The following is a 26411-nucleotide window of genomic DNA, read 5'->3' on the forward strand; positions in this document are numbered from 1 at the left end:
GACAATGATAATAAATATGATATATTAAATCCACAGGCCAGTATTCTGAAGTCGGGTTTAACTTAAACTCAGGTTCAAAATTGTGGTTTAAGTATGGAGAGCCAATTGTTATATAAATCACTAACAGTAGAGATATCATACTTCAGCCCATTTGGCTCTCAAATCATTCATAATTGTCTAGGAAGTATAAAAAGATTATTTCTTCACCATCGATGAATAAGGGAAGAGCGCAGTAAACATAAGAAACATAAAACTTCATAACTAAAAAAAATGATACTTTTGGCTTCCCATACACCACAACTTTAAACCTTATCGTTAAACCTGACTTCAGAATATGGGCCACTATATCCACTAATAAGGGCATAAAACTAAAGGAAGGCTCAATCAACATGTCTATCCTACGGATATTTGTGCATAAAAAATTATATGCTTCTTTTGTTTATTTCATTTGAACATACATCTTTATAACAGTGGCACTCACAGTTCATGTACTGCGCTCATAACCACATGAAGATACATAAAAAAAAAGATAAAAACAATATAACAAGCAGTAAAAGACATTAAAAATATATATTGAATTTCAAAATATGAATAAAAATTATCAGAAAACCGGTGATACAAAAATAAAAATAAAAAGAAGCGGCATTTGTATGTAAATCTAGTCAGGACATTGAAACATGTGCTATATTGCTATTTACAATGCATCTTTGAAGATGATGGAAAGCATCATTGACACCTATTCATTGGCAATTTAAACAAAATCACATATTATTTGCAATTCATTTTGGCTATTTTAGTACATGCTTAAAATCTATAAACATTGATGAAGGACATTTAACATAATATACAGAAATATGTTGCTAGGATCTGCTTGGTAATAATAGTAGAAGCTTAGATAAAAACAAAAACAAACTTGCTACACTTCTTTATAAATTGACAAAAATCTACAGTAATAAAGTAAATTTACCCCTCTTTGCCAAATGTGAAAATTAATTACTTAGTTCTCATTGGCAGTTTAAACAAAATCACATATTATTTGCAATACGTTTTGGCTATTTCAGTACATGCTTAAAATCTGTAAACATTGATGCAGGAGATTTAACACAATATACAGAAATATGTTGCTAGTTTCTGCTGGGTAATAGTAGATGTAAAGATAAAAAGAAAAACTTCAGTTGCTACACTTCTTTATAAATTGACAAAAATCCACAGTATTAAAGGTAAATTCACCCCTCTTTGCAAAATGCGAAAATCAATTACTTGGTTCTTATTGGCAGTTTAAACAAAATCACATATTATTTGCAATACCTTTTGGCTATTTCAGTACATGCTTAAAATACGTATAGATTGATGAAGAAGATTTAACATAATATACAGTAATACGTTGTAAGTTTTTGCTGGGTAATACATGTAGTAGATGTCTAGATAAAGAAAAGAACTTGCTACATTTCTGTATCAATTGACAAAAATCCACAGTAATAAAAGGGAAATTCATCCGTCTTTTCCAAATGCGAAAATTAGTTACTTCAGTTTTTTTCTCCCGGTGAGTTACATAATTTGCACTATTCTATATGCATTACCTGCAAGGAATCGGGCTTTGAATTCAAAATAGGTTTGTGATCCAACAACTTGTACATTCTGGATTTCTGATTGTGATTTCTGAAACTCTCCTTTCAAATAACAAGCGTTAAATCTACGTGTAGAATCTGCCTTTGAACCCATGAAATATGCAAGCATAACACTCATTCCATTCTTAAGAAGTATACTAGACATGCTAGATAAGCATGTTTATAGGAATTATTTCTATTTCTGGAATATCTTGATCAGGAACTCGATCAAAATATATTTTTATGTAAAATCAGAACATGTCAAACTCAAAACACTGTTTATTTCATCACTGGTTTAAGTCATACACAATACACATTCCTATAAGACTTTATGTACATGTTATGATATTCACTGGGGAGGGGGAGGGGGTGGAGGTTCACTAAAGCATTAATTAGCCTTCATGCGATTGAACTTTAACGTAAACACTAAGTAAGATTGTATTCAGAGTTAATATTCAGAGAAAGCCTGAAATTTCATCGTATTTGCTCATGCCTTAAAACACAGTGAAGTTATTAACCAAAGGGGACTCTGATGGATGACAAGCTAATCATGAAAAACAGCATTTAGACAAATCAAACACTTCAGCAAACAGATATTCAGATATCCTTCATCTTGGTTTCTGCTATGCATAACAAGCCATGAAATTATTCACAGAATGTCTACTCTGAAAGACATAAACATACAGGCATGACAGAGCATAGATGTAAGACACTTTTCTCTGAATCTATAGCAGCCCGTGGTTCTGTAAATGAGAATTCTAGAATTCATAGCTACCAGAACCTTCCTCAATATCATGCAGTTCATTAACATAGCTAGGGTAGTTTGCAGAACTCTCCTTTGCAATGAAAGGAGTCTCCCTGTTGTCCTTGTACACTACGTCATACGCCAGGGGGCCAGCAAATGAGAACCCTAGGTAGAACTGAACAGGTTCTTGGCTAGGGAGACCTTTGATGGGTAGGGACAGAGGAATCTTCATTGGTTCTTCTCCATCTGGGTTGTACAGGACAAAGTGCTTGCTGTCCAGGACACCATCTAACCTCTTGAGTCTCTTCTTGATAGAATCTTCTTTCCATATGTCATAGGTGATCCTTCCAATAGACTTCCGATGGACAAATCGTGACTTCTCGCTCTCGAGTCCAAGATAGAACTCTGTCAAAGCCTTTAAAGGGCTGTGGTTTTGACGAATTTTTGATCGCCTGGGGAGGTTGTGTCTTGAGTCTGCAAACTCCCTATTGCGGTATCGCTCTTTCCACATAATTTCCAGCTGCCTAATTGTTTTTCCGATTGGCACAATTCTTTTTCCGGGTGTTCCATCTGGCCAATTCAAGAGCATCTCAAAGAACAAGCCATAGAACCCTCTATCCTTTTCAGCCTCCATCGTCTTCAGGATGTTCACTGACTTTCTTGCATCCTCTTCATTCAACTCTTCTTTGGAACAGACGGACAAGGCAAAAATGGTAAAGACATAGTTTCTGATGTCAAAGAGACTTGGGCCACCAAGGTTTTGTCGCAGTAAAGCTTGAACCTTCTTGAGTTGTCCTACCTTCTGCTGTGAGGCCATGTCAAAGATCTGTTGGTATCCATCTGCATTCATCATTTTCACTTCAGATCGCCTCATTGCATATGCAGTTTCAACAGTGTAATGCATCTTCTCAGATACATCCTCAAACCTTTTGGGTGACACAACAAAGTATTTGTTCCTGGCGCTGTATATTTTCTCCAATTTATCATCATAGAGTCTGTATGGGGATCCACTGAATCGTTGTTGTGCACACTGAGACAAATAGTCAGTGAAACGGTCAAGTAATATGTCGATTCTCTCGGACAATGATTTCATAGTGTCACTGAATTCACGAAGTGAAGGTAGGTTGAGCTCTGAAGGGATAAATTCTGTCATTAGATACTTCCTCAGAATCTCTAATCCTTTACCCCTGTAGCAGAAAGGTCTCACCCTTTTTTCCACAATTTCCAGGAGTTTTGTGATAGAGAAGATCTCGCCTACAAACCCAGCATAATTTCTTCTTCGTGCTTCCTCTTCCATTGCCTTCTGTGCTTCTTGAAATGCAAGACAGGATTCCTTGAAGGCATGCAACAACTCCTGCATTTCATGGTCACTGATAAACTCCTGGTCTACCCGGCGCTCATACTTTGCCATCTTCTGCCGCAAAATGATCCCTTTAGTGTCCCACAAGTATGAGTTATTCTTAACAATGCCAAGTGCAATATTAATTGCCTTTTCAGCATTATCCGAGTCATCCTCCTTTTTGCTGTGGAGTCGTGCCTTCTGCTGTGCAATGAATGGATCTTTGAATTTCTTGATACCAACTTCCATGATCTTGAATGCCTTCTCTCTATCCTCTTCATAAACATCTTCAATAAATGGTGCAAAGTCAGTCTCTTTATCATCTCCATACTCTTTCTTCAGTCTCCTTACCATCAAATCTCTACAGACCTTCTGAATGTAGCCTTTGCTGTAAGACAAAGTATCCAGTATTGACGACTTTTCAAGAAGTTCAAGAATCATGTCAGCTGGGCGTTGTTGGAATTGTTCGCCTAGTTGATGCACTATTTCATTTGCAATAACAGGATGTACCACTTTAAGGCCTTTGACACAACCATCGATATCTTGAATGAATTCTTCAAGGAGAAGAAGGTTCAGAAATGGCTCCCTATTTTTCTCCCAGGGGCCTAATGTCCGATGCTGACCTGTTGATGTGACTCTATATTGAGTTTGCATGAAACCATCACAGGCTGAAACAGGCATAGCAAAATCAGGATTGTACAACTGCACTACAGCGATGTACTTCAACAGATTGACAGCATTCAGAAGTGACTTATTGGATTTTGAGTCGACACGTGGGAGGATGGCCTTGACAACATCTTTCAAGTAATCTGGGGCACATTCCTTTTTCATGACCATGAAAGCAAGAAGGAGTTCAGGAGAACTTTCTTCATTGAACACTTTCCTTTTCTCTAGATCTTTGGTCTTTTCTGTGAACCAACATTTCTCTCTGTTTGTTAGTTTATGTTCGATACAAACACATAACTTTGATTCTTCCTTTTTCAGAAGAAGTTGAGGATCTGATGTCCTTTTGCAATGGATGAGTACAAAAGCCACTCCATTGTCTTCTAGATACCTAGTTTCTCTTTCCAGGCTTATCAGAAATGACCGCATGATCTCAGATTCCAAGTTTTCCAAGAGGAGGACAACGGGTCCTGGCTTTTGGCCTTCCTCATAGCCATATTTGTGAAAAGCTACAATCTGAGTCACAGTGTCATTGGTAACCCTATTGACAACTGCACATCTGTGGTCTTGGTGGAAATCCCACAAGAGGTTCTTTGCTACAGTTGTGCCTCCTGCACCTGGTTCATGAAAGACAGTTGCCATGGAAATGTGGTCAACTTTCTTGCCTGGAGAGGCAAGAATTTTCAGAACATTATCATGTAGTCTTGTGTAGTTCTGGCGTTTCAACACATGATTGTACCCCTTGCCTCTATTTAACTTATCTTCTGAGAGATAGAAATTCCACCAGTCAACCCCATGGCCTTGGTAGAATCGAGACTCTTTCTCTTGAACAAAATCCAAGAAATTTGGGTTACTCTCATCCATAGAGGTGTTTTCGCACTCATTTTTGGCCAAGACTGTTATGTCTGACCATTGACTCTGGTGTTTCTTCATGAGCTCACACTGTCCTCTACGAACCATTGGAAGAACTGGCAAACCAGTTTCACAGGATCCTAGAAGTCTCATCATATATGTGTTGATCTCTTGCCATTTCACTCCCCCAAGACATCTTTCCATCATGTTCTTGCTTGAAACAATGCACTGACTTTCAAGATGCTGAATCCACCTATGCAGTACACCCCGATCCTCTGCAATGATTGTGAAACGTTTTAAGTCTTGGAAGGATTTGGAAGTGTAGAATTCCCTGAATAACTGAGTCATCACCATTATATCAGAGTACGAAAGAAGAAGGAACACAACAACGGCTCTGCCTGGTGGAATGACACCAGGGTCAGAGAAGAACCGGACAGTGTTCAGGACTGCATGCGATCTCTCTCTCATCCAGTCTATATCTGACAACTTGTCCATTCCCTTCACATTCACATCATTCCGACCGTTAGGGAACACCCATACAGGAATCTCAGGAAAGTCAATTTGCTCTCTGAGTTGATCTACATCCTTGGTCTCTGTGAATTTATCTGCATTCAAGATCTTGATAGATTTCCTCTGATTAACATACTGACAGAGCCCCACCTTGTTGGAATCTGCATTGCAGTCAAAGACAACATTCCAGTTGACAGAAGCCATGAAACCATACTGGTCCCCAACCTCTGCAGAATTCATCAGTTGAGAGGGTGTGTTCACAACCAGAACTGGATAATAGGATGAATCAAGTTCACCTTTGTCAGACCCAAGAAGAAGATTGGCAAGCCTTTTCTCTGTATTTGAGTTTTTGTCCATCCCTACAGTCTCAGATGAAGCATGTAGGGTTTCCTGTACTTCTGGATGGCCATACAAAGGCAATGTTGAATCCACTTGTGTTGTACTTGAGGAAGTGAAGGATAGGCTGCATTCTGGCTCCATGCCTTGAGTAGACTCTACAGCATCAGGTTCTTCCATCTGAGAACCAGCTATTGTGGCTTTTTTCCTGCCTGGAGTTTCTGGAAGTCTGGAATCTTCAGGCATTTCTGGATAACCATGCAAAGGCAATGTTGAATCCACTTCTGTTGCACTTCTTCTTGAGGAAGTGACGGAAGGGCTGCATCCTGGCTCAATGCCTTGAGTAGACTCTCCAACATTAAGCAATGCATCAGATTCTACTGTTTGAGAAGCAGATATTGTGGCATATTTCTTGCCTGTAATTTCTAGAATCCTGGAATCATCAGGCATTTCTGGATACCCACACTGGGGCAATGGTGAAACCACTTCAGCTGCATTTGGTGTTGAGGAAGTAATAGACGGGCTACATTCTGGCTCCATGTCTTGAGTAGACTCTCCAGCATTAAGTGGTGCATCAGGTTCTACTGTTTGAGAAGCAGATATTGTGGTCTGTTTCTTACCTTCATCACTGCCATTGCCTGTTGCTCTTGAAGATGATATCTGCATGTATTCTGATTGCTGAAACTTTTCATTAGAATCTGAGGATACGGATGGAGAAGGGGAAGAATCCACTATGACAGGACTAGGTACACTCTCCGATGCGCTGTCACTTGAGTTACCATACCTAATCTTAGATGATACAGATTTGGGAGTGGCTTCCATATGCATCTGTTCTTTTTCAAGGTAATGCTGCCTCTTTATAAGCAGTCTTCTGCAATAACCTGGGGCGAGCCCATAATCTTTTAAATCATCTTTTAAATCATCACTGGTATACCATACCAATGTGTAACCATCTACCCCTTCAAACTTACGCACAATTTCATCTGAAAAATGTACATCAGTTTTCAGCCAGTCTGCCACCTCTTCTTCTGTCCAGTCTTCCATCCTTCTTGGTGCTTTACCTATGATATAACACATAAAAAGAGATGAAATTTTAACGTTTAATCAAACAATATTCACAATTGAACTCCTGCATAAATAATGACCTCAATAACATAGGGAGATAAACTACCTCTACACGCTCTGTGCCATGTATATCTGGAATATTGGGAGGAAACTTGAAAAAATGGGATTATAAATAATGAAAAATCAATCACAATATTGCCTCTATCTTAAAACGTGCATACATATTATCAAATTAAACACATGGAACCATAAGATTACAACAAGGTAAACCATAACTGCACATCGATTTTCTAGGATTAAAGGGATCTTCCATTTTCTGAACATACAGCTTTGGCAAAATCAATGTCTAATCACAAACTGCTCCTTTCAATACATAGCCCAACTGGCGGCAGAACATGATAGGTTCAAAATACTGGTAGGCAATATGAAGAGAATGTCATTCAGAGGACAATGACATTTGATTTGATTTGATTTTATTGATTTCCGTTTCACAACATAAGAATGATAAATATAACATGATAAGGTCGAAAATACTGCAAAACATAATAGATATATATAACATAATCTTAGACTTAAGGAACATGATTTAACAAATAAAAAAAAAAAAAACAACCTAATATGACATTTGTATTTGAAAGTAAAACGGAGGGTCTTGCCGAAAAAAGCCAAGCTTGTACAAAAGGCAAGACCCTAAATAAACTTAGTTTCATTACACACAAAAAACACTGAGTCGTAATGATATGTAGAGCTTTTGTTTACAAATAAATACAAACAGCATTAAGGTGGAAGGGGGGGTAGGGGAAGAAGAGGGGAGGGATAGAGAAGTGCAGTGCACATGACGTAGAAAGAAAGCGGGCAGCAGGAGCAGGTACTTTGGCTAATTACGATTAGAAAGAAAAAAGCAATAACAAATTATACATGTATATGTATATAATATGAAAGCATACAATACACATATACATTGACGCCGAGAATATAAAGAAAGAAAAAAAAACAGTTATTCAGCATGACCTGCTTGCAACGAGTATTGCAAAATTAACATTTTTTTCAGTTTGCGTTTAAAAATATGTATATTAGGGGATTCTTTAAAATCTTGAGGCAGAGAGTTCCAGTAGGCAGGCCCGGAGAAGACAAATGAATTCTTTGCAAATAAAGTTCTTGTTAAAGGAAGGTGATAATATTGTCGTTGCCGTGTTGGGTAGCAGTGTACTGATGCATTTTTTTGGAACATATTTGAGAAAATAGTGGGGAGATCCTCCTTGCTTAATTTGAACATAAATTGGCTAAGTTCAAAGAGATATATGTCACTTACTTTGAGAATGTTGTTTTCAAAAAATAAGGTATCAGTATGTGATCTAAAGTGTGTTTGAAAAATTATTCTTAGAGATTTTTTCTGGAGAAGTAGTATTCTATTTAGTTGTGTTTGTATTGCACATCCCCAGGCAATTATTCCGTAATTAATATATGGTAGAATAAGGGTGTAGTATAATGTTAATAAAGTTCGAGAAGGGAGAAAAATTTTTAGTTTATTAATAATTCCAATGTTTCTGGAAATTGTTTTACATATACTATCAATATGAGGCTTCCAAGATAATTTGTTGTCAATAAGGACACCCAAGAATCTGGTAGTGGAAACATTATTAAGAACAAAATTATCGAAGAAAATACTGTCTGGTAGAGTATTAATTTTATTGCTAAAAAGCATGTAGTTTGTCTTCTGGTGATTAAGTGAAAGTTTGTTGGCCTTGATCCAATCTGTAACATTTGTTAGTTCAGAATTTATGATTCTAACGAGTTGATTAATATCATCATGGGAAAAAAAAATATTGGAGTCGTCAGCAAAAAGTATAAATGAAAGCAAATCTGATGTATTTTTAATATCATTGATATAAGTAATAAAAAGAAGTGGGCCTAGTAGGCTACCCTGGGGGACACCGCAAGTAATTGGAAGAGTAGATGAAATGCTATTATTAACTGATACAAATTGGGTCCTGTCAGTGAGGTAGCTCCTGAACCACTCCAAGGCCTTCCCTCTAACTCCATAATGACGTAGTTTATGAAGAAGAATTTCATGGTTTATAGTGTCGAAGGCCTTGGAGAAGTCCAGGAAAATACCAACAGTATGACAACTATTATCGATGGAAGTGGTGACCTTATTAATAAATGACAAAATTGCATGGGAAGTACTATGGTTTTCACGGAATCCAAATTGGGAGTTTGAAAAAATGTTGTGTAATTTGAAAAAAGCACTTGTTCTGGTATGGACAAGTTTTTCGAGAATTTTAGATAATGAGGTTAGTAAGGATATCGGACGATAGTTGGAAACGAGTTGGCTATCACCCTTTTTGAACAGTGGGATGACTTTGGAGATTTTCATTTTATTTGGGACCCGTCCAGTGCTAAGAGAGGTGTTAAAGATATGTACCAATGGGTCAACGATGGCTGCAATAATTTTTTTTAGTAGAAAGTTAGGTATGCCATCGTACCCCGGACTTTTCTTATTATGTAGATTGCGAACTATATTTATTATTTCCATTGGATTAGTAGGATTAAAAAACATAGAATTTGGGTTAGGGTCATCGAGGAAATCGGAAAATGATTTGTTAGCTCGAGGTATATTTTTAGCCAAGTTGTTGCCAACATTTGAAAAATACAAATTGAACTCTCCCGTGATTATGCTACTGTCATCTGTGATAGTATTGTTTGACTTTATTTTTGTGATTGTAGAGCTTTTTTTCTTTTTGTTCAGTACATTATTGATAATCTTCCATGTGTTTTTCATATCATTCTTGTAGATGTTTAATTGAGAAGTGTAGTATTCCCTTTTGGCGATACGTAATAATGTGGTAAGGGTGTTTTTATAACAAGTGTACTTAGAACGAGAGTTTTCGCTTGGTTTAGAGATGTATTTATAATAGAGGTTATTTTTACGGTTAATAGATCGTAAGAGAGATTTAGTAATCCAGGGATGTATTGGGATTTTTTTATAATTTGATTTTCGGTTGGTAATAATAGGAACATGGGTATCTAAAGAAGATGTTAATTTGGTTATAAAAGAGTCGTAGGCTACATCAACGTCTGTGGAGTCAAAAATGGTCGACCAGTCTGTATTGTCTAAATCATTAATTAAACGGGAAATGTTATCATCGGTTATTTTACGATAGGAAGTATTATATGATTCATTCTTAAAAAGTTTATTTTTAGACAACTTCGCAAAAATTGAAAAGTGATCAGAAATATCGCTAAGGACTATACCAGCTATGGGGGCAGGGTAAGTTACATTACTAAAAATATTATCTATAATAGTTGCAGAAGTGCTAGTTACTCTCGTTGGTTTAGTAATTAGTGGTAAGAAAGAATTAGTCAAGAACATTTCAAGGAACTCTTGCGAAATATTGTTAGTGTTGCAATTCATTAAATTGATGTTGAAGTCCCCCATAAAAAAGCATTCTTTATTTTTAAGAACTGGATTGAGTAAAAACTCTTTGAGGGTTTCCAGAAAATGTTGAGTATTCGAATTTGGAGGTCGGTATAAAACTCCCAATATCAGATTTTTTCCTTTAGGGTTAATGATTTCAACAAAGAGTGATTCTAAAGCATCATTGGATAAAGTCATATTATTTATAAGATTATATTCGTATTGTTGGGGTATATAAAGTGCAACACCACCACCGGGTCTAAGAGTTCTGTTATTAACAATTAGATTAAAATCAGAGAGTGCATAAAGAGAACAAGGATTTTCCGAAAACCACGTTTCAGTTAATCCAATGACTGAGTGTTTGGGAAACTGATTATTATCAAGAAATAATTTTAACTTATCGAAATTTTTGTTGGCACTACGAATATTAAGATGGAGAAGAAAAATATCCTCTTCAAGACTGCTAGAGTTAATGAAAGATTTAAAATTTTGTTCTGTAAAATACTGTGAAGTATTAAGCTGCCCACATGGGTCGTTTGGGTCAAAGATCGAGTTAAGATCAGCAGTATTATCATTCAGGAAGTTTTTTATATAAGCATCAAAATAGGGGTTTTCTAACGTAGCGCCGTGTTGTGATGAAAGAGACAACAGGTCATCGTTGCATAACGAGCTGAATGGAAAGTCAGACAAATCAGCCGTCGGAGCTGGGAAGAATTACACTAGATACGCTAAAAGAGTAGACACGCCGCCGTGCTCCTGCTCCTGATGCTGTGCAAGAAATGGGAGACTGAGGAAATAAACATATGCTGTGCAAGAGAAAGGACAATACACGTTTAAAGGAAGAAGAGTAAATAGAGAGAGGAGATAAGAAACCCGAACCAAACCAGATACAAAAACGAACATTACTACTTTGAGGATGTTGTAGAAGAGAGGGAAAACGAGAAACAAATGAAACATGCAAGAGAAAAAATGAATAGAAAAAGAATAAAAAATAAATGTAAAAACGGATGTGATTGAGAACGCTATACAGACAAGGCCACGTGAAGGGGAAATAAGAATACTTTGCATTTCTCCCCTTAGTAATATAAAATCGTTGATTTTATCTTATGAAAACGAGAACAATTCAGCAGATGTTCCATGAATAGTTGTAAAAGCAGTTACTAACACGCAGGTCTCATCCGCTCCACTGCGGCCGCACGGCGAGTCGGAAACAGCCGTTCTAACATTTTTTGTACCGGGTATATGTAGGTGGTTTGAATGAAAATGAATAAAACGGCCGCCTCCGACCCGCCGCACGGCCACCGCAGAGCAAATGTGACTAAGGTATTAAACAGTGGAAACGTTCCTTACTATTTTTGCACAACGCTGTCCACCACAATAGTCCACGGTATTAACTGTTTTAGTGTATGACATCTTAAAGAACAAATATGTATATTGGTCAGCAGTAAACAACCAATGAAAAGTTCATACATCAAACATCAATCAGAACAGCGCTTTCACCGAGTGGTCATGACATGGATAAAAATAAGCCTATTTCAATGAAACAGTGGTTTATTATAAGTTAACTATGTAATAACAGGAAGTTAGGAACCCCAGTTATTGTAATTTTTGTCGGTATGCAATTAACACACAGTAAAAACGCTGTTCAAGATCCTACACAACGCTGCTCACTATATGAACCCTACTGTAGTTGTTTAACAGTTCAAACAATCATGTTTAATTTACTGAAGATTAGATATTGAAAATTAAACTTTGTTGTTTAAGATTTAAACACTTGTTTAAACCGTTTAAACAACCAATGCAAGGCTCACACAGCAAACAGCGCCGTATAAAAAATTTTAAACAGCGTCCCTACTGTGCAGTAGAGCAAGACCAAAATAAGTCGCTTTGTGGGTAGCGTTGCAAACAGTAGCAGAGGTATTGGAAGTCTGGTTTTAGCCTCCGGACCCACAAACGTACATTCGCACGTTTTGAATAGCGTGTGAATTGACAAGAAATTAAAAATAGAATGTAATATCATATATTGATAAACAATTTTGGATACGATGACTTAACCAGATTCTTCTTATTTTTTTTTTTGGGGGGGGGTCTCGTCTAGTTACTAAACGCTTTCCAATCGCTTTCGTGATGTTATGTAGGATCGAATTCAACCTTTCCGCCGTTATGCAACTGTATCTAGTCAGAAATGAGGCCGTTGAATTCCAAATGCAGTGCATCAACCATAAAGCTGTAGCTCCATGCATCAACAGCGATTGGAAGTTAAACATGTTAAACAAGTATAGGGGCTATTACTGTCATGATAATGCAGTATGGTAATTGGTGAATGCCGCAGCTGACACAATTTATGTCAATTGTGCTTGAGAATTTGGAGCAGGGCAATTAAGGTACCCAAGAAAATTGCTATCACAGAAGAAACATAATGAATGCAATAGTAGATTCAAAAGATAATTTATCGAAGTTGTAGGCATTGTAATAACATGCAAGAAAAGCATGCAACATTGGGAGCTGCTACATTCATCCAAGAAACAATATGCACATCATGATATGCTTTAGCAGCCGTTTGTCTAAAAATAAAAAGAGCATACTGAAAGCATTCAGCTGACTCGACCGATATATAGCGAATAACATGCTCAAGTATTTGGTTTATTGTTCGAGTAATTGCATACATTAGACGGATGGATGCATGTTATCATATTAAACAGAAGGATATAAGGCCTGACAAGTTGACACTCAGAAACGGGCCATTCTTGATTTAAAAAAAAGAGAGAAAAAAAAGAGAACAAAATGTTTGCTAGCACCAAGTTCAGATTGTCATTGGTTATGTAATTAGATATACAAAATCTACATCTGACTCAGTGAATGTTGGGTCAATTGATCGAGGATCAAGCGTTGCGTGTCGAGAACTGTTCGCTAAACATGTACAATTTGAAATACTCAGGAGATAAATTGTGTACTTCAGGAAATTATGACACGTAATAGGGGGGGGGGGGGTATCCGCAAGAGTGCGATGCATGAGTTTGCATAACCAATATTGTAAATGTATAGATTTGGAGAATATAGAAAAAAATAAATAGTACTAGTATGTTGTCAGGTGAAGTCAAATATCATTTTCTGCTCTAATCATTGGAATTAAACCAAGCAGTTGCTAACAATTATAGCTAAAATGCCTAATAATATTGGAGGAGCATGACAGGTGGTAAAGACCTGGTATCAAATTGATAAAAATGCAAAAAAAAAAAGAAAAAATACAAAGAGGCAGGAGTAACATGCAGATACAACTTAGGAGTAATTCGTAAGAAGGGTTGCTAAACTTATACCATGGTCACATTTGTTCCACGGCGGCCGCACGGCGAGTCGAAAACAGCCGCTTTATCAATTTTGATTCAAACCACCTATATGTAGTTGGACAAAAAATGTCAAAACGACTGTTCTCGACCCGCCGCACGGCCACCGTAGAACAAACGCGACCATGGCATTAATCAGCTAATATTCAACCAGTTGACCACAGGGGTATCGTCAGATTACAGTTTACGCAACCTGAGCTGAAGAGATGAATAAACTCTAGGATTTGCAAGCGATGCCCTCTTACATACTAACATTTGGCATGTCCAAAACCACGTATACAATTCTTTGAAATAGAATAGTGAGAGCTTTGGTTTCTAGATAGAATAAAAAAAAATCAAGAATTGGAAGATTGTTGCTAATAATAAACCTAGCATATATAAAAAAAATCGTATCTGCGAGCAGACTTTGCCTTAGGTTATGGCAGAGATAAAAACAACAATTTACCTCAGTAGGCAGATTACGTTATGTCAAGATTGTCAGATACACGTAATATATAGCTGTGGACATAAATCAGTACCTTCTCATAATAAGATTTTGAAAGTTTGTCAGCTTGTAAGAATCTGTATGCCTATGATATTCAACTGATCATGATTAAGTGCAAAAAGTTGGTATTAAAACGTGGTAGTTGCTACAGCAGAGGAATAGGGAAGGTAACATTTTGTTACATTCTTACCTCCTTGCAACAAGACATTTTTCTCTTTTGCTCATGCAAAACATAATTATTTGTTTGTTTGCTCTAAAAAATCTCGATACAAAAAGTATATTTAGTTCATATATTCAACCAAAAAAATGCATGTGTGAAAGAGATGGTCTGAATCATAAAAAGGTATACTTCGGTATCAAATTAGAATGCATGCTATATCTTCAACGTTTACATTGAAGTTTATATTAAAACTATTCCCAAGCATACAGCTGCAAACTGAAAAATGCTATATCTGAATAATAAAAAGTATAGTTCAGTTTCAAATAAATGCATCAAAATATTCATGTTGCCAATCAAGCTTACTGTCAAGACTGAATAATGTGATATGTAATATGAAATTAAGCTAAGGAAGATTGAGATTTCGCCACACTGGCTGATTGATAATCCAAGGCCTAGTCAAGACACAAGTCCTTGTCATGAACTAGCGAAGGAGCAAAACTGGACTTGAGGTAATCGTTAATTCAGGTACTGCTTAATCTATTTATGAATATCAAATTAAACAATATCATAATTTTGACAGAATGATGTAACGTTATTAGGAAGACTTTCTAATGAATCTAAATTCAGGTCACCTTGAGCTGATTATAAAGTAAATAGAAAGAAAAAAAATAGCAACATATTTCAAGATGATTCATTTACGTTTTAGCAGCACTGACCAGGTATAACAGAATCATTTCTAGAGAAGTGAGCATAGAGGAAGCCCTATCTCCTTGATTTTCCTTTTTATAACATGATAGCATCAACTTACTCTCTCCAGACGGTCCATTCGCTATTTGATGCGTTGTTTCTTGAGGCTTTTCTGGTTTGTAGAACAACCTTAGCTCCTATCACTTTGATTCTGGTTTGCATTTGTTGAGATTTTCTCAGGTTATATGCTTGTGATGCTAACTTGCTTCGCTCTCGCTTCATACTCGGAGGGAGATCGCTCCTGATTGAAACTTTGGCGAAAGGTGACTCTACTGGAAGACGCTGACGTCCTGGATTCTCATAGGCACGTAGGATTCTGTCGCGGTCTTTCATCAGGGCGAAGCGGACGATGATTGCTTCAGGTCGCGGGGTCTTGGTCACTGGCGAAATTCTGCTAGGGAGGCGATGTGCGTTGGCGAGTGGTATCTTCGAAGCGTCTGCCGCGGGGATTCCAAGAAAGCTGGAGAAGACCTCACTTGCCTTCTGGTAGACATCTTCGTTGGGTGACTGATGAACACCATACAGGAGAAGGTTTGCCTTTCTGTCGTGGATCTCAAGAAGAAGACACTTTTCCTCCATATCTTCACGCATCTTCTGGATGTCACTCTGTACCTTGGGTAGCTGGTCTTTCTCAATCTGCGATATTCTCGATGAGGAATCTGATACACATGATTCAAGCATTTCAACTTTTTCTTTTGTTTCAGTTAGGCTTGATGTTAATCGAGTCAAATCCGTCAAAATCCGATCAAACTTACTGTTCATTTGGGTTGTCAGCGCACGAATCAAATCTTTGATTTCAGTGATCTCCGCTGCCTTGTCGGGCGCACCCGTAGCTTGCCCGAGGATCGGGGCGCTGGCGTCTAGAGACGATATATCGTTGATTTGCGCTGCGGCTGCCACGCCCAGGCTCTCCCTTGGCTTTAAAACCGAGGAATGTATGTCCTTTTCCCCACTGATTCCCTTCTTTTTCTGGCGTGTGATGACATTCATAGTAAATACTTATCAGGTTTGAACTCCAAATAGAAGATATCGAATGTTAAATCAACGAAAATATGAGTTTTGTCAGTCCAAATTCGGGAGATCTGGCGTGCGTGTGCGTCCTCTAGTACATCCGGGATCTAGTGCGTACCAGAGATTCATTAACTAACCATTGAATGTCCATCTCTAATAGGTTCGTGCTGTAACTCATTTAAAGGCCAGCATAAACATGCTTATTCTTATCCTTTAATTTTTATTAAGGTAAAATCTTTATAGGGTTAGATGTAAATTTGGGTATCTCTCAGGCATGCACAAATACATCTGCCAAATGTTTGCAAATTTAGTCTTAACTCTAGGGCACTCTATGAAACATCCCCTTGTGTGAAAAACTTGGTATTACCTGCTGATGGTGTCTCCGCATGTGTTTCCACATCTCTTCCTTTCAGCGTAACATCACCTGACATCTCTTGTCTACTTGGTGAAATAAATGCCCTTAAAGATCCTTCTTCACAACCACCTTGGACTTCAGAATGCTCTTCCTCCTGGAAATGGACAGTCGCTTGCTCAATATCTCGTTTGTCAGTTGAGAGAAGATCAATCAACGGGGCTCTGTCTACTTTCAATTCTTGCCTCGGCTCTAACTCTGTTGACGGACTAGTGTTTGATGGAAGCAGGTCATTGACTGCAGATGAAAGGAGATTCCAAGCACCACCTTCCGAAGTAACATCCAAAACAATGTCTTCTGTAAACTGCTGCTTGGTTTCTTCAGAGAGAAGTACCTTGCCAAGGTCATGTCCGATGCGGCCACTTTGGATGTCCATTTGTAGGGCATGTAGCCCTTCCATGGTATACACCTTCACATGGAAGTGGATGGAATCCACGGTCAATCCAATCAACTTGTACATTCCATCTCTTCCTACTGTCTTCTCTAGGGACTTTACCATAGCTGAGTGACGCTTGAAAAACAGGCTACATTCCTTCAGCCCTTTTAAAAATTCTGCTATTTCCCCTCCGGGAGATAGTGCCACACTAGTCTCTGAAAAACCTGCTTCTAGGACAGCTTGCAGCCTGCCTTGAGCTTCTTCCCTAACCAGCTTGTTGGCATGGGAGACATTGAGCTGAACTTCTGTATTTGAGGAGAGGAATGAGAACAAGAACACAGAATCAATAATTCCTGAAATATAAATATATATAATAGTAATACAACACTAGAAATAATTACATGTACAAATACTGCTCTTCCATCACAAAAGTCTATTGACGATTTTTTCAAAATTGAGTTATTAGTTTTATGTGATGTAGAATGCCTCAATTAACATCCCCATCATCACTAAAAGTTGAAATAATTAATTAGGCCGAAAAGGATTCATATTCATATTTTATAAGTGATAAATGATTAACCGGAATGAAGTCTGAATAGGTAGATTTACTAATGAATAATGAATGTAGTGTTTTTTTATTTAACCCACCAGCTTGTAACTCAGTGACTAGCTTGCAGCACTCTTGAATCTGTATTGATGGTGTAAATCGATATCATAATAGTAACAATAATGATAATAATAATAACATACATTTACATTACTACCTATCTAGACATAATCTACTGAGGGGCGCACTATTATTATTACCCCATCTTTAGCTTGAGCAGCCTTCCAGCGTTCAGTGCATTCAAGGAATTAATCCTTTCACCTCATCTGGGTCGAGTGCAGCAAAATGTGGGTAAATCTCTTTGTGAAGAGGAATATATCATGGCTTGCATTTGAACCCATGCCCCTCTGATTGAAAGACAAGCATCATAACCTCTAGACCGCAAAGTTCCCACAGATATTGCAGAAACTGGGAAATTATTGAGGCATTGGCAAATGTTACACACTAGAAGCAAAATAGAAAGCATTTTCTTACCTCCCAAGCCCTCCATGGGTCGTTCTTCACTGATGAGCAAGGTCTTGTTCTCATTGGTCACTCCAAAGTGATTTTGGCCTGTGGATAAATCACAAAATATTTTATTATGTTTCAGATTCAGAATCCATTTGATTATCTTAATTTTTCAAATGTTCCAATTTAAATGAAAAAGGTACTTGCTTACAAAAAACAAAAGTGAACAACGAAGGAATGGAGAATAGGAATGACGTAAATAAAAGACACAAAGTGGCTTTATTAGATTTGGCAAGGTACCTAACATCAATAATTTGAAGCCAAATTTTTTTTTCTTTCTGCTGTCCACAGCCTAACTGAACGAAGAAAACCTGGGGGGGGGGGGGCCGTTTCATAAAGCTGTTCGTAAGTTAAGAGCGACTTTAAGAACGACTGGTGAACCTTTCTTACGCGCTTAATCATCGCTACTGAATATACCATTTACCACAAGAAAGGATCACCAGTTATTCTTAAAGTCGCTCTTAACTTACGAGCAGCTTTATGAAACACCACCATGTCAGAAAGAGAAAATCCAATCTTTTTTGTTAATCTATGAAAAAAGAAATAACAGTAGCGTATAGATGGTGGGGGACTTGGGGGTGATGCCCCCAATATAATTCACGACAAAGAAAAAGAAAGAGAGAAGGGTAAATATGATATTATCTTTTGAACCTTATGCTAAAATATATCATAAATTGTTTTTTGTAAAAAAAATAAAGAAATTCTTGTTACTTGCTTTGCTTGCTTGTGACTTTTCATAAATTTTGCCCAATATGCTGTATCCAGCCCCACATTTTTTTTTTGGCTCATTATGCCACTGAGAAATAAAGCCTAATGCCTAAATAAAACCAGTAAGAGATTTCAATTAGGGCAGGATAGAGGAGAAAATCTTATATTTCATTGTTTGCAATCTTCCTAAAATAAGGACACAAAACAGAATAAAAACAATAATATTGATATTATCAGTATTATTGTTTTTATTCTGTTTTTATTCTGTTTTGACCGGCTCTGATTTGCGACACAAGTAATTATTCATATATCTATTCATTGAAAATGAATAGATATATGAATAATAACTTACCAAAAAATAAAGACAAGTAAAAATAAAAATTAAAAATAGGTAAAAGAATAACAAAACACGGCAAAGGACATAAAAAGTCCACTGACCCCATTCAGGGTATCACAGTGTCGACATAAACCGTTAACAGCTTCCCCCACCCTATCAAGAGCTACATGTATAGTAAGGTATCACGGCAGCCTTGTGCAAAAAAATAAAAGGGCCAAAGAAAGCGTTACACCTTGGTTCTCTTAATCTGAACACTATTTATTCATTTAACAGCTCATTTACGACATGCACGTCTCTTGACATGCGAGCCAACCCCTTCCCCCCCATTCATAAAAATAAATCCATAAACAGATTGGTTTCATAAAATGAAATTGTAGAGCACCAGAGCTACCAACAAATACATTTCAGTAGTTTAAAAGCTGAAAATCAGCATTTTGGTGAGGAAATCAGTATTGTCAAAGATATGCCGCAGGACAAGACATAAAATCGAACTTTAGAAATCAGTAATTTGTATGAAACCATCAGTATTCTTCTCATTTTTCAGTACTAAATACGGAAAATAAGTACTACTTGGCAGCTCTGGAGCACCGTTAGCCCAAATCTCTATGATTGTGCTCCTGTAAACCTTGGGAAAAACATTATGAACTGAAAACTTACGAATCTGGTAAGCTAATTTCTTCTCTTGGCAGGCCTCCATGACACTTGCAAGAGATTCAAACTGGTCGATCTGAGAAGTCTGCTCCTTGCGCCAGAGCATCATAACTGCGTAGCACACATTCACAGAATGAGACTTGCTGTCTTCGCGAACACGGTAGATCCTTGAATAAGTCAGGCCAAGTCGGAGACTCAAAGGGATGAGCTTATCGACATGTAATTCCTCTGCAATCTCATGCAACTGGAAATCTTGGAAATCTCTGCCAAAGAACCCTTGACATATATGCTGTTTCTCAAAGACTGGAGAAAAAACAAACATCAAAATTGAAAAACAATAAATCTTATGCTCTAAAGTACTTAGTACTTTTAGGCCTATATTCTAAACTTGTTTATGGGTTAAATATGGACAGGCAATCGTTACATTAAAAATCTCAATCTATTAGCTCATTTGACACTAAACCATTCATGGCTTTTGGGTAAAATAACTAGAATATGCCTTCTCAAATGGTAAACTGCAGATTTGTCTATTGCCAAATCACCCACTCATCACATGGTCTACCTTCATTTAGTCTAATGCCATTTTGTTCATCTACATTTCGTCTAACAGCCATATGGTCCAATAATTACTCCTTCCAATCACAAGTTGGTCTATGACAATTTTATCTATTTCATTAATTGCGCCCAATTAGACCAAATGGTAGGGCCCTATATGGACTAAATGGCTATTGGACCAACACAACACGTTTTTTGATGAAATGGTGAGTGGACACAATGGATACTAAGTGGACGAACTGATAGTAGTCAAAATGATAGTAAGTTGATAATTGGATGAATTGGCATTAGACCAAGTGTAAATAGACCTCTCATACAACTGAAGAATGAGGAAAGAGTAGATAACGTGACATTTTAACATAAAGATATGTCAGTATTTTGCCCATATTCTGCTCATTCGCTTTGCTAAAAAAAATCCAGAATATCTAGTATTATGTCTTTGCCCACTTGAAATTTACATCACTGAACAACTAGAAATGAGAAAACACGCTTTCAAAACAAAAGAAGGTCCTCTAAAATAGGCTAATATATCATTTCTTTCTTCAGAATTGGGTAATTTAGGGTTCATTTGAGTAATTTTGTAAAATAATCTTATGGTGTGTGATTTTGTCAAGCTTGGATTGGGCAGCAGTGACTAAAGGTCTTCTTTACAGCACTTTGCAGTACTTACACATATCAAAGACCTCTTCCTGGTCTAGCTTCTCTTCTGATGTCAGGACCCTAAAGAGAAACTTGGACTGGTCACCTTCTTGGTTTCTGTCCCAGTCATAGAACATCCTGAAGGTTTTCTCTTCCTGCTGGATACTACTAGCAATAATGTTTCTTAATTTTGGATCATGTAGACCAAGTCTCAGTCCCAAAGGCAGGATTCGGTGTGGTGAAATGACCTCACTTACTTTCCACAACGCAAGTTCAGTCAGTCCTAAAGGATTATATGAAAATAGGACACCGATCAGCAATGAAATAAGGAAAGACAAAATAATAACACTTGATTGTAATCCTCAGAAGTTGAAACAATGAAATAATATGACCACTGACATTGTTTTAAATACATTTAAAGATAAATGAAAGTAGTTGCACTAAACACTGATTTCACAAGAAGTGTGTGAAACTAAGCTTAATTGTCACTATAATATAGAGGATCTAGATCTGGTACAGTTACATAAACTGAACTTTGTGACATCTTGAAATCTGCGCTGAAAAATGTTCACACTGAAGATCACCAACACAGATAAGCGCACGTGGGACAGTGTATTATTATTGCTTTGAATGTCGGCCCGACGCTTGACCCGAATCCCATGCTTATTTGCTAATTTCTTAGCAATTACACAATTTTTTTCCAGAATCCTCTGGCACATATTTTCTATTTATACAAACAGACACTTTGGTGGTCATTTCATTGGATTCTGTACAAACTCATTTTGAAATCGTTACCACAACTGGAATTTATCTTTAAGTTCTTTTACGAGAAAACTCTTAAATGCCTAATCCCATGAAACTGCATGGAAAGTACTGTACTGGCTCGATTTTTGATGTGCACTTAAAGAACATGATGACCCTAAAACAACTAAATTTAATAATTTTCAAAATGAGAGAAAACAAGCTCACTCATTTGATAAAAATGTCCTAAGTTCAACACCCTCAAAATAATTGTTAACCTTGACAAAGAAAAATCATTTCATTTGTGATATCCAATAAATATTAAATATATGAAATATAAATGTTTCATTTAATGTGATCCATTTTTTTTCTTCATAATAAACGAAATATTAATACTTGACCAAGTTAATTGTTCTCAATGACCTTCGAACTTGACCCAGTGACCTGATATTTCATTTTCCTTAACTTTATTTCATTAACTAATTTTTCATGTTAAACATAATTTTGATTTATAATTATTTTAGTGACTTTATAATCCCTATGTCAAAGTTTCATTAAAAAGAGTACTATTTTAAAGTTATGATGACATTTCAAAAATTTTACTTTGGCTGAGATTTCAATGTTGATAAAAAACACGTTCACAGTTCTTTAACACTTAAAAGGGTGCATAAACTCAACAACTATGATAACTTTTATAGGCCCCCAATTTTTTTTAACCCTATTCAACTTTTCCTATTTTACGTAAAACATGAGAAATCTCAAGGAAACTCAGTGGATATTATATCGAATGCTCATCTTTCTTATACTAATTCTTTTTTTTATATTTTGATTGTGTTCCTTCATCAGCTCTCGTTGGACAATTGTATTCATGTATAGTAGCCTAGAGAGAGCTGGTTGTGAAATTAATCAAAAGTTTTGAAGGTATCATAATTTTTTGTATTACATCTTGTCCTGATGAGTTTTTCATCTAATTTGTTTGTTTCACCTTCTTTTCAATTCACACAGGTATCGGGGTGAGGGTAAGAAATAATGTTGATTGTTAGGGGCTATACTTTTTTTCTTTGGGGGGGAGGGGCCATTGCAATTGGGGGCTATTTCTTTAATTTCTAGGGCAGTGGTACAAAGCAATTATGCAGTAAAAGCAAGTAAAATCATTCTGCCTTAGTTAGAATATTGATTTTCTAAATAATCTTGAATATTGTTTGTGACAGACCTTGGGGCGACTCTAGAAACAAAAGTCGCCCCAAAATAAATCACGCATTTTCGGGGGGGGGGGGCAAAAATAAGGTCGAAATTGCCCTCTTGTATTTGGTTCGGGTGGACCTGATCTTCAAGGACATACAGTACCTGGCAGGCTGTCCAGCAAATTCATTTGCATTTCACTGACCCCTGAAGGTTGAGTAACATGTTGAGTACTGTCGTTTTGGAGTTGGGTATTCTTGTCCCTTTGATTCTCGTCTCCTCCAAGTCTCACTTCGGTCATTACTAAGGGAATAACAAGATCAAAACTAGGGAATGAACTGACGACTTGCCAATGTCACAGGCACTTCCTGAAGTCTTATGGTACTTCTACAAATCATTGTGTAGGATGGTTATTTTGCTATTTTGTTTTTCCTTTATTCTTCAGCTGTTTTACATTTCTGTTCTATCTAGACTTAGTTAATATGCATTTTTTTCAGCACTGCCCTTGCAGTCTGAACTTAGGTTATTTGAGTTTAATGTATTCAGTTTTCATTCATTCATTCTTCTCTGAATCATACTGAATGCCTTTCCTCCAATTCTCTATTGTCGTCTTCATTCCTTCTCTATTCTCTCTTCAGGTGTTCCACTCATTCCATCCCTCAGCTGACTCCTTAGTTTCTACTTCCATTATTACATAATCACCAGACATCTTTGTCATCTCATCTCATTCCTTATTGGTTTATCTTATGAATTGGGTTCTTACATTTTAGTTCGATCCTTCCATTTTCTTTACCTTGATTGGTTGTTATTTCTAATTTAAATATTTATGTAAATTATAAAATGATCTGATTTTAGCCGAGGCAAAGCAGCCCAGATATTAAACAGTGCACTACCAGGCTTCTTCGGTTAGAGTTCTATTTATTTGCGTCTTAATTTCACTATTTCCTCTTCAGTTTGATAGAGTTTGCTGACTTAGAACTTTATTTTCTACCTCCATACTTATAATTTCTAAACCTTACAACTAATGTAAAACAGCTGAAGAATAAAGGAAAAACAAAATAGCAAAATAACCATCCTACATAAACTTTCTCCTTACAAAAAATTGTCCTAAATTTTTAAAAATAAAAAGTAAAATAAATATAAGTTTCTGCAAAACCAAATTTTAACAGTTTTAACACTTCATTATTTACATAAAATTCAAACAAAAATCATATCATAATAAAATTCAACATTTACAATACATAAATGCAAAGACCAGGAGAGAATGAAGTTTGAAGAAAAAAAATAATCTAGTAAAATTTTGACCTTTTCATTAAAAAAAAATACTACCAGTGCCTCAGAGGAAAAAAAAAATAACTGAACATGCAAATAATTTGAATGTATATCTTTACTTGCATTCCATAAAATGAAATATTGTATCAATTAAGAACCAAAAATAAGATAAAACAATAAGGAATGAGATGAGATGACAGAGATGTATGGTGATTATGTAATAATGGAAGTAGAAACTAAGGAGTCAGGTGAGGGATGGAATGAGTGGAACACCTGAAGAGAGAATAGAGAAGGAATGAAGACGACAAAAGAGAATTGGAGGAAAGGCATTCAGAGAAAAATGAATGACAACTGAATATCATTATACTCAAATAACCTAAGTTCAGACTGCAAGGGCAGTGCTGAAAAGAAATGCAAATGAACTAAATCTAGACAGAACAGAAATGTAAAACAGCTAAAGAATAAAGGAAAAACAAAATAGCAAAATAACCATCCTACAATTGCTATAGGGATCACCTGAACATGTTTTCCATCATTCTGATATGGGGACTTCTTCTACTGGACACAGGTCTCACCTTAATTTACAAAATGTGACTTTGACTTAAATTAGTTGACTAATAAATGAAATCTTTTATATTCAAGCACGTATCCAGCATCAGATCCTACATAGCATTTCATAGGCCCAATGGTCCGGGGACAATAGTGACTCTATCAATAGTTCTTATTTATTCACACCAACCTGTAGCTGCATCCAGGACAGGAAAAGCTGCTTCTTCTCTGTTTCCCGGTGTCCCTTGGGGATCGGTACTGGGTCCTTTAATGCTCTCATCTTTTGAGTGTGCTGATCTGCACTTTGCGGATGATTGCTGCCTCTTCCTAGCTTTATATGATTCCTTCTTCTTAGGCATGGTAATTACAAGGAGTGGGATGGGTTCAGATTTCCAGGAACCGATACCAAACCTGAGCTTCCTGGTGAACAGTCATCGAAGGTATTCTGCTGAAGCAAATGCCAACTAATGGAGCTCTGCAAAGACAAGGAAAGATAATGAGAGGGCTTCAAGATTGCGACAACACTCATCTACCCATAAACAAGGGGCACTGCCACAATATTTTTGGGCCCTGGATGGGGGGGGGAGGATGCCTTTAAAGTTGACATTATTTTTATCATAGACATCAAGTTTCAACCCTTTCTTCTTTTTATGTACCTCAGGCAATGGTTCATGTAGGCTTCACTAAACTTCATCACCGCTACCCTCCACTCCACCTACCTGAACCGTCGGGTGTTAAAAACTCGCTCTCAAAAACCAGTGACAAACTATGTCACTTTTTATTAAAAAGGCACCACATCATGCAGTGACTAAACCTACATTGGACACTTACTCACTCCTTACCCTTCTAAAAATTGGTGATTTGAAGCCTGTTCGCAATTCCTCACACATATTAATTCACTGCTGACTGCAAAATGGCAAACGCAAATTGCCCTACCGCACTACTCTTACTGTACAATTATCAAAAAGTACTAGATCATAGGCCTGTAGAATTCTTTATAAGGAGGGGTGGGTTTGTTGTGTCAAAAATTTGGGTCTCAAGACCATGAAGCTCACTGACTTTCATTCAGGTCGGGAGTACCTTTTCAAAATGGACAATTTTTTTCAAAGTTGACTGCTATTTTGGTCCACCATGCAATTCTGACAAGCAAAAGAATGGTTATCAAAATCTAGTGTTAGAGTTAAAATTGGTTAAAATCTGCTCTTCAAGTGAAAAGTTGACAAGAAAGAAAAATTGGAATACAATACAGTTAACCTTACATGGAATCCAAAATTTGACTAAACAAAATGAGCAATTGATTGATTGAATTTCTCATAATAAAAACAATACAAAATATGTAGGAGTTTATTTTGAACACAATGTATTAAATGATTCTATTTCCTTTGATGTTACTTTTCCTTTGATCTCACCACTTCTTCGTGTTCATTCCATGGTTCAGTTGATTTACTCTGAATGGTTTAGCCTTCAGTAAAAGTAATGTTTATTCATATAGCAGCTCATTTATATTCATTTGAAAGCATTTATATGAATATACTTCTTTTTGTATACAAATGATCTGATTTGAATATTTATGTTAAACAAATTATTCATTAAA

General features: G+C 36.7%; 1 protein-coding gene across 1 annotated transcript in view; it reads right to left on the reverse strand.

The window, feature by feature from the left end:
• Positions 1-1705: 1705 nt before the first annotated feature.
• The window catches only part of LOC121414229 (sterile alpha motif domain-containing protein 9-like), a 29836-nt gene continuing 5130 nt past the window's right edge, over positions 1706-26411 (reverse strand). Inside the window, exons 2-8 of the mRNA XM_041607338.1 lie at positions 25008-25292; positions 23162-23299; positions 21105-21356; positions 19886-20182; positions 18151-18228; positions 16649-17374; positions 1706-7113 (exon numbers count right to left, since the gene is read on the reverse strand). Coding sequence (XP_041463272.1) covers positions 2366-7113; positions 16649-17374; positions 18151-18228; positions 19886-20182; positions 21105-21356; positions 23162-23299; positions 25008-25176 — 6408 coding nt within the window. The 5' untranslated portion in view covers positions 25177-25292 and the 3' untranslated portion in view covers positions 1706-2365. The remainder of the gene's footprint in view (positions 7114-16648; positions 17375-18150; positions 18229-19885; positions 20183-21104; positions 21357-23161; positions 23300-25007; positions 25293-26411) is intronic.

The sequence above is a fragment of the Lytechinus variegatus genome, chromosome 4 (assembly GCF_018143015.1).
Source record: "Lytechinus variegatus isolate NC3 chromosome 4, Lvar_3.0, whole genome shotgun sequence".
In the NCBI taxonomy this organism is placed as follows: Eukaryota; Metazoa; Echinodermata; class Echinoidea; order Temnopleuroida; family Toxopneustidae; genus Lytechinus; species Lytechinus variegatus.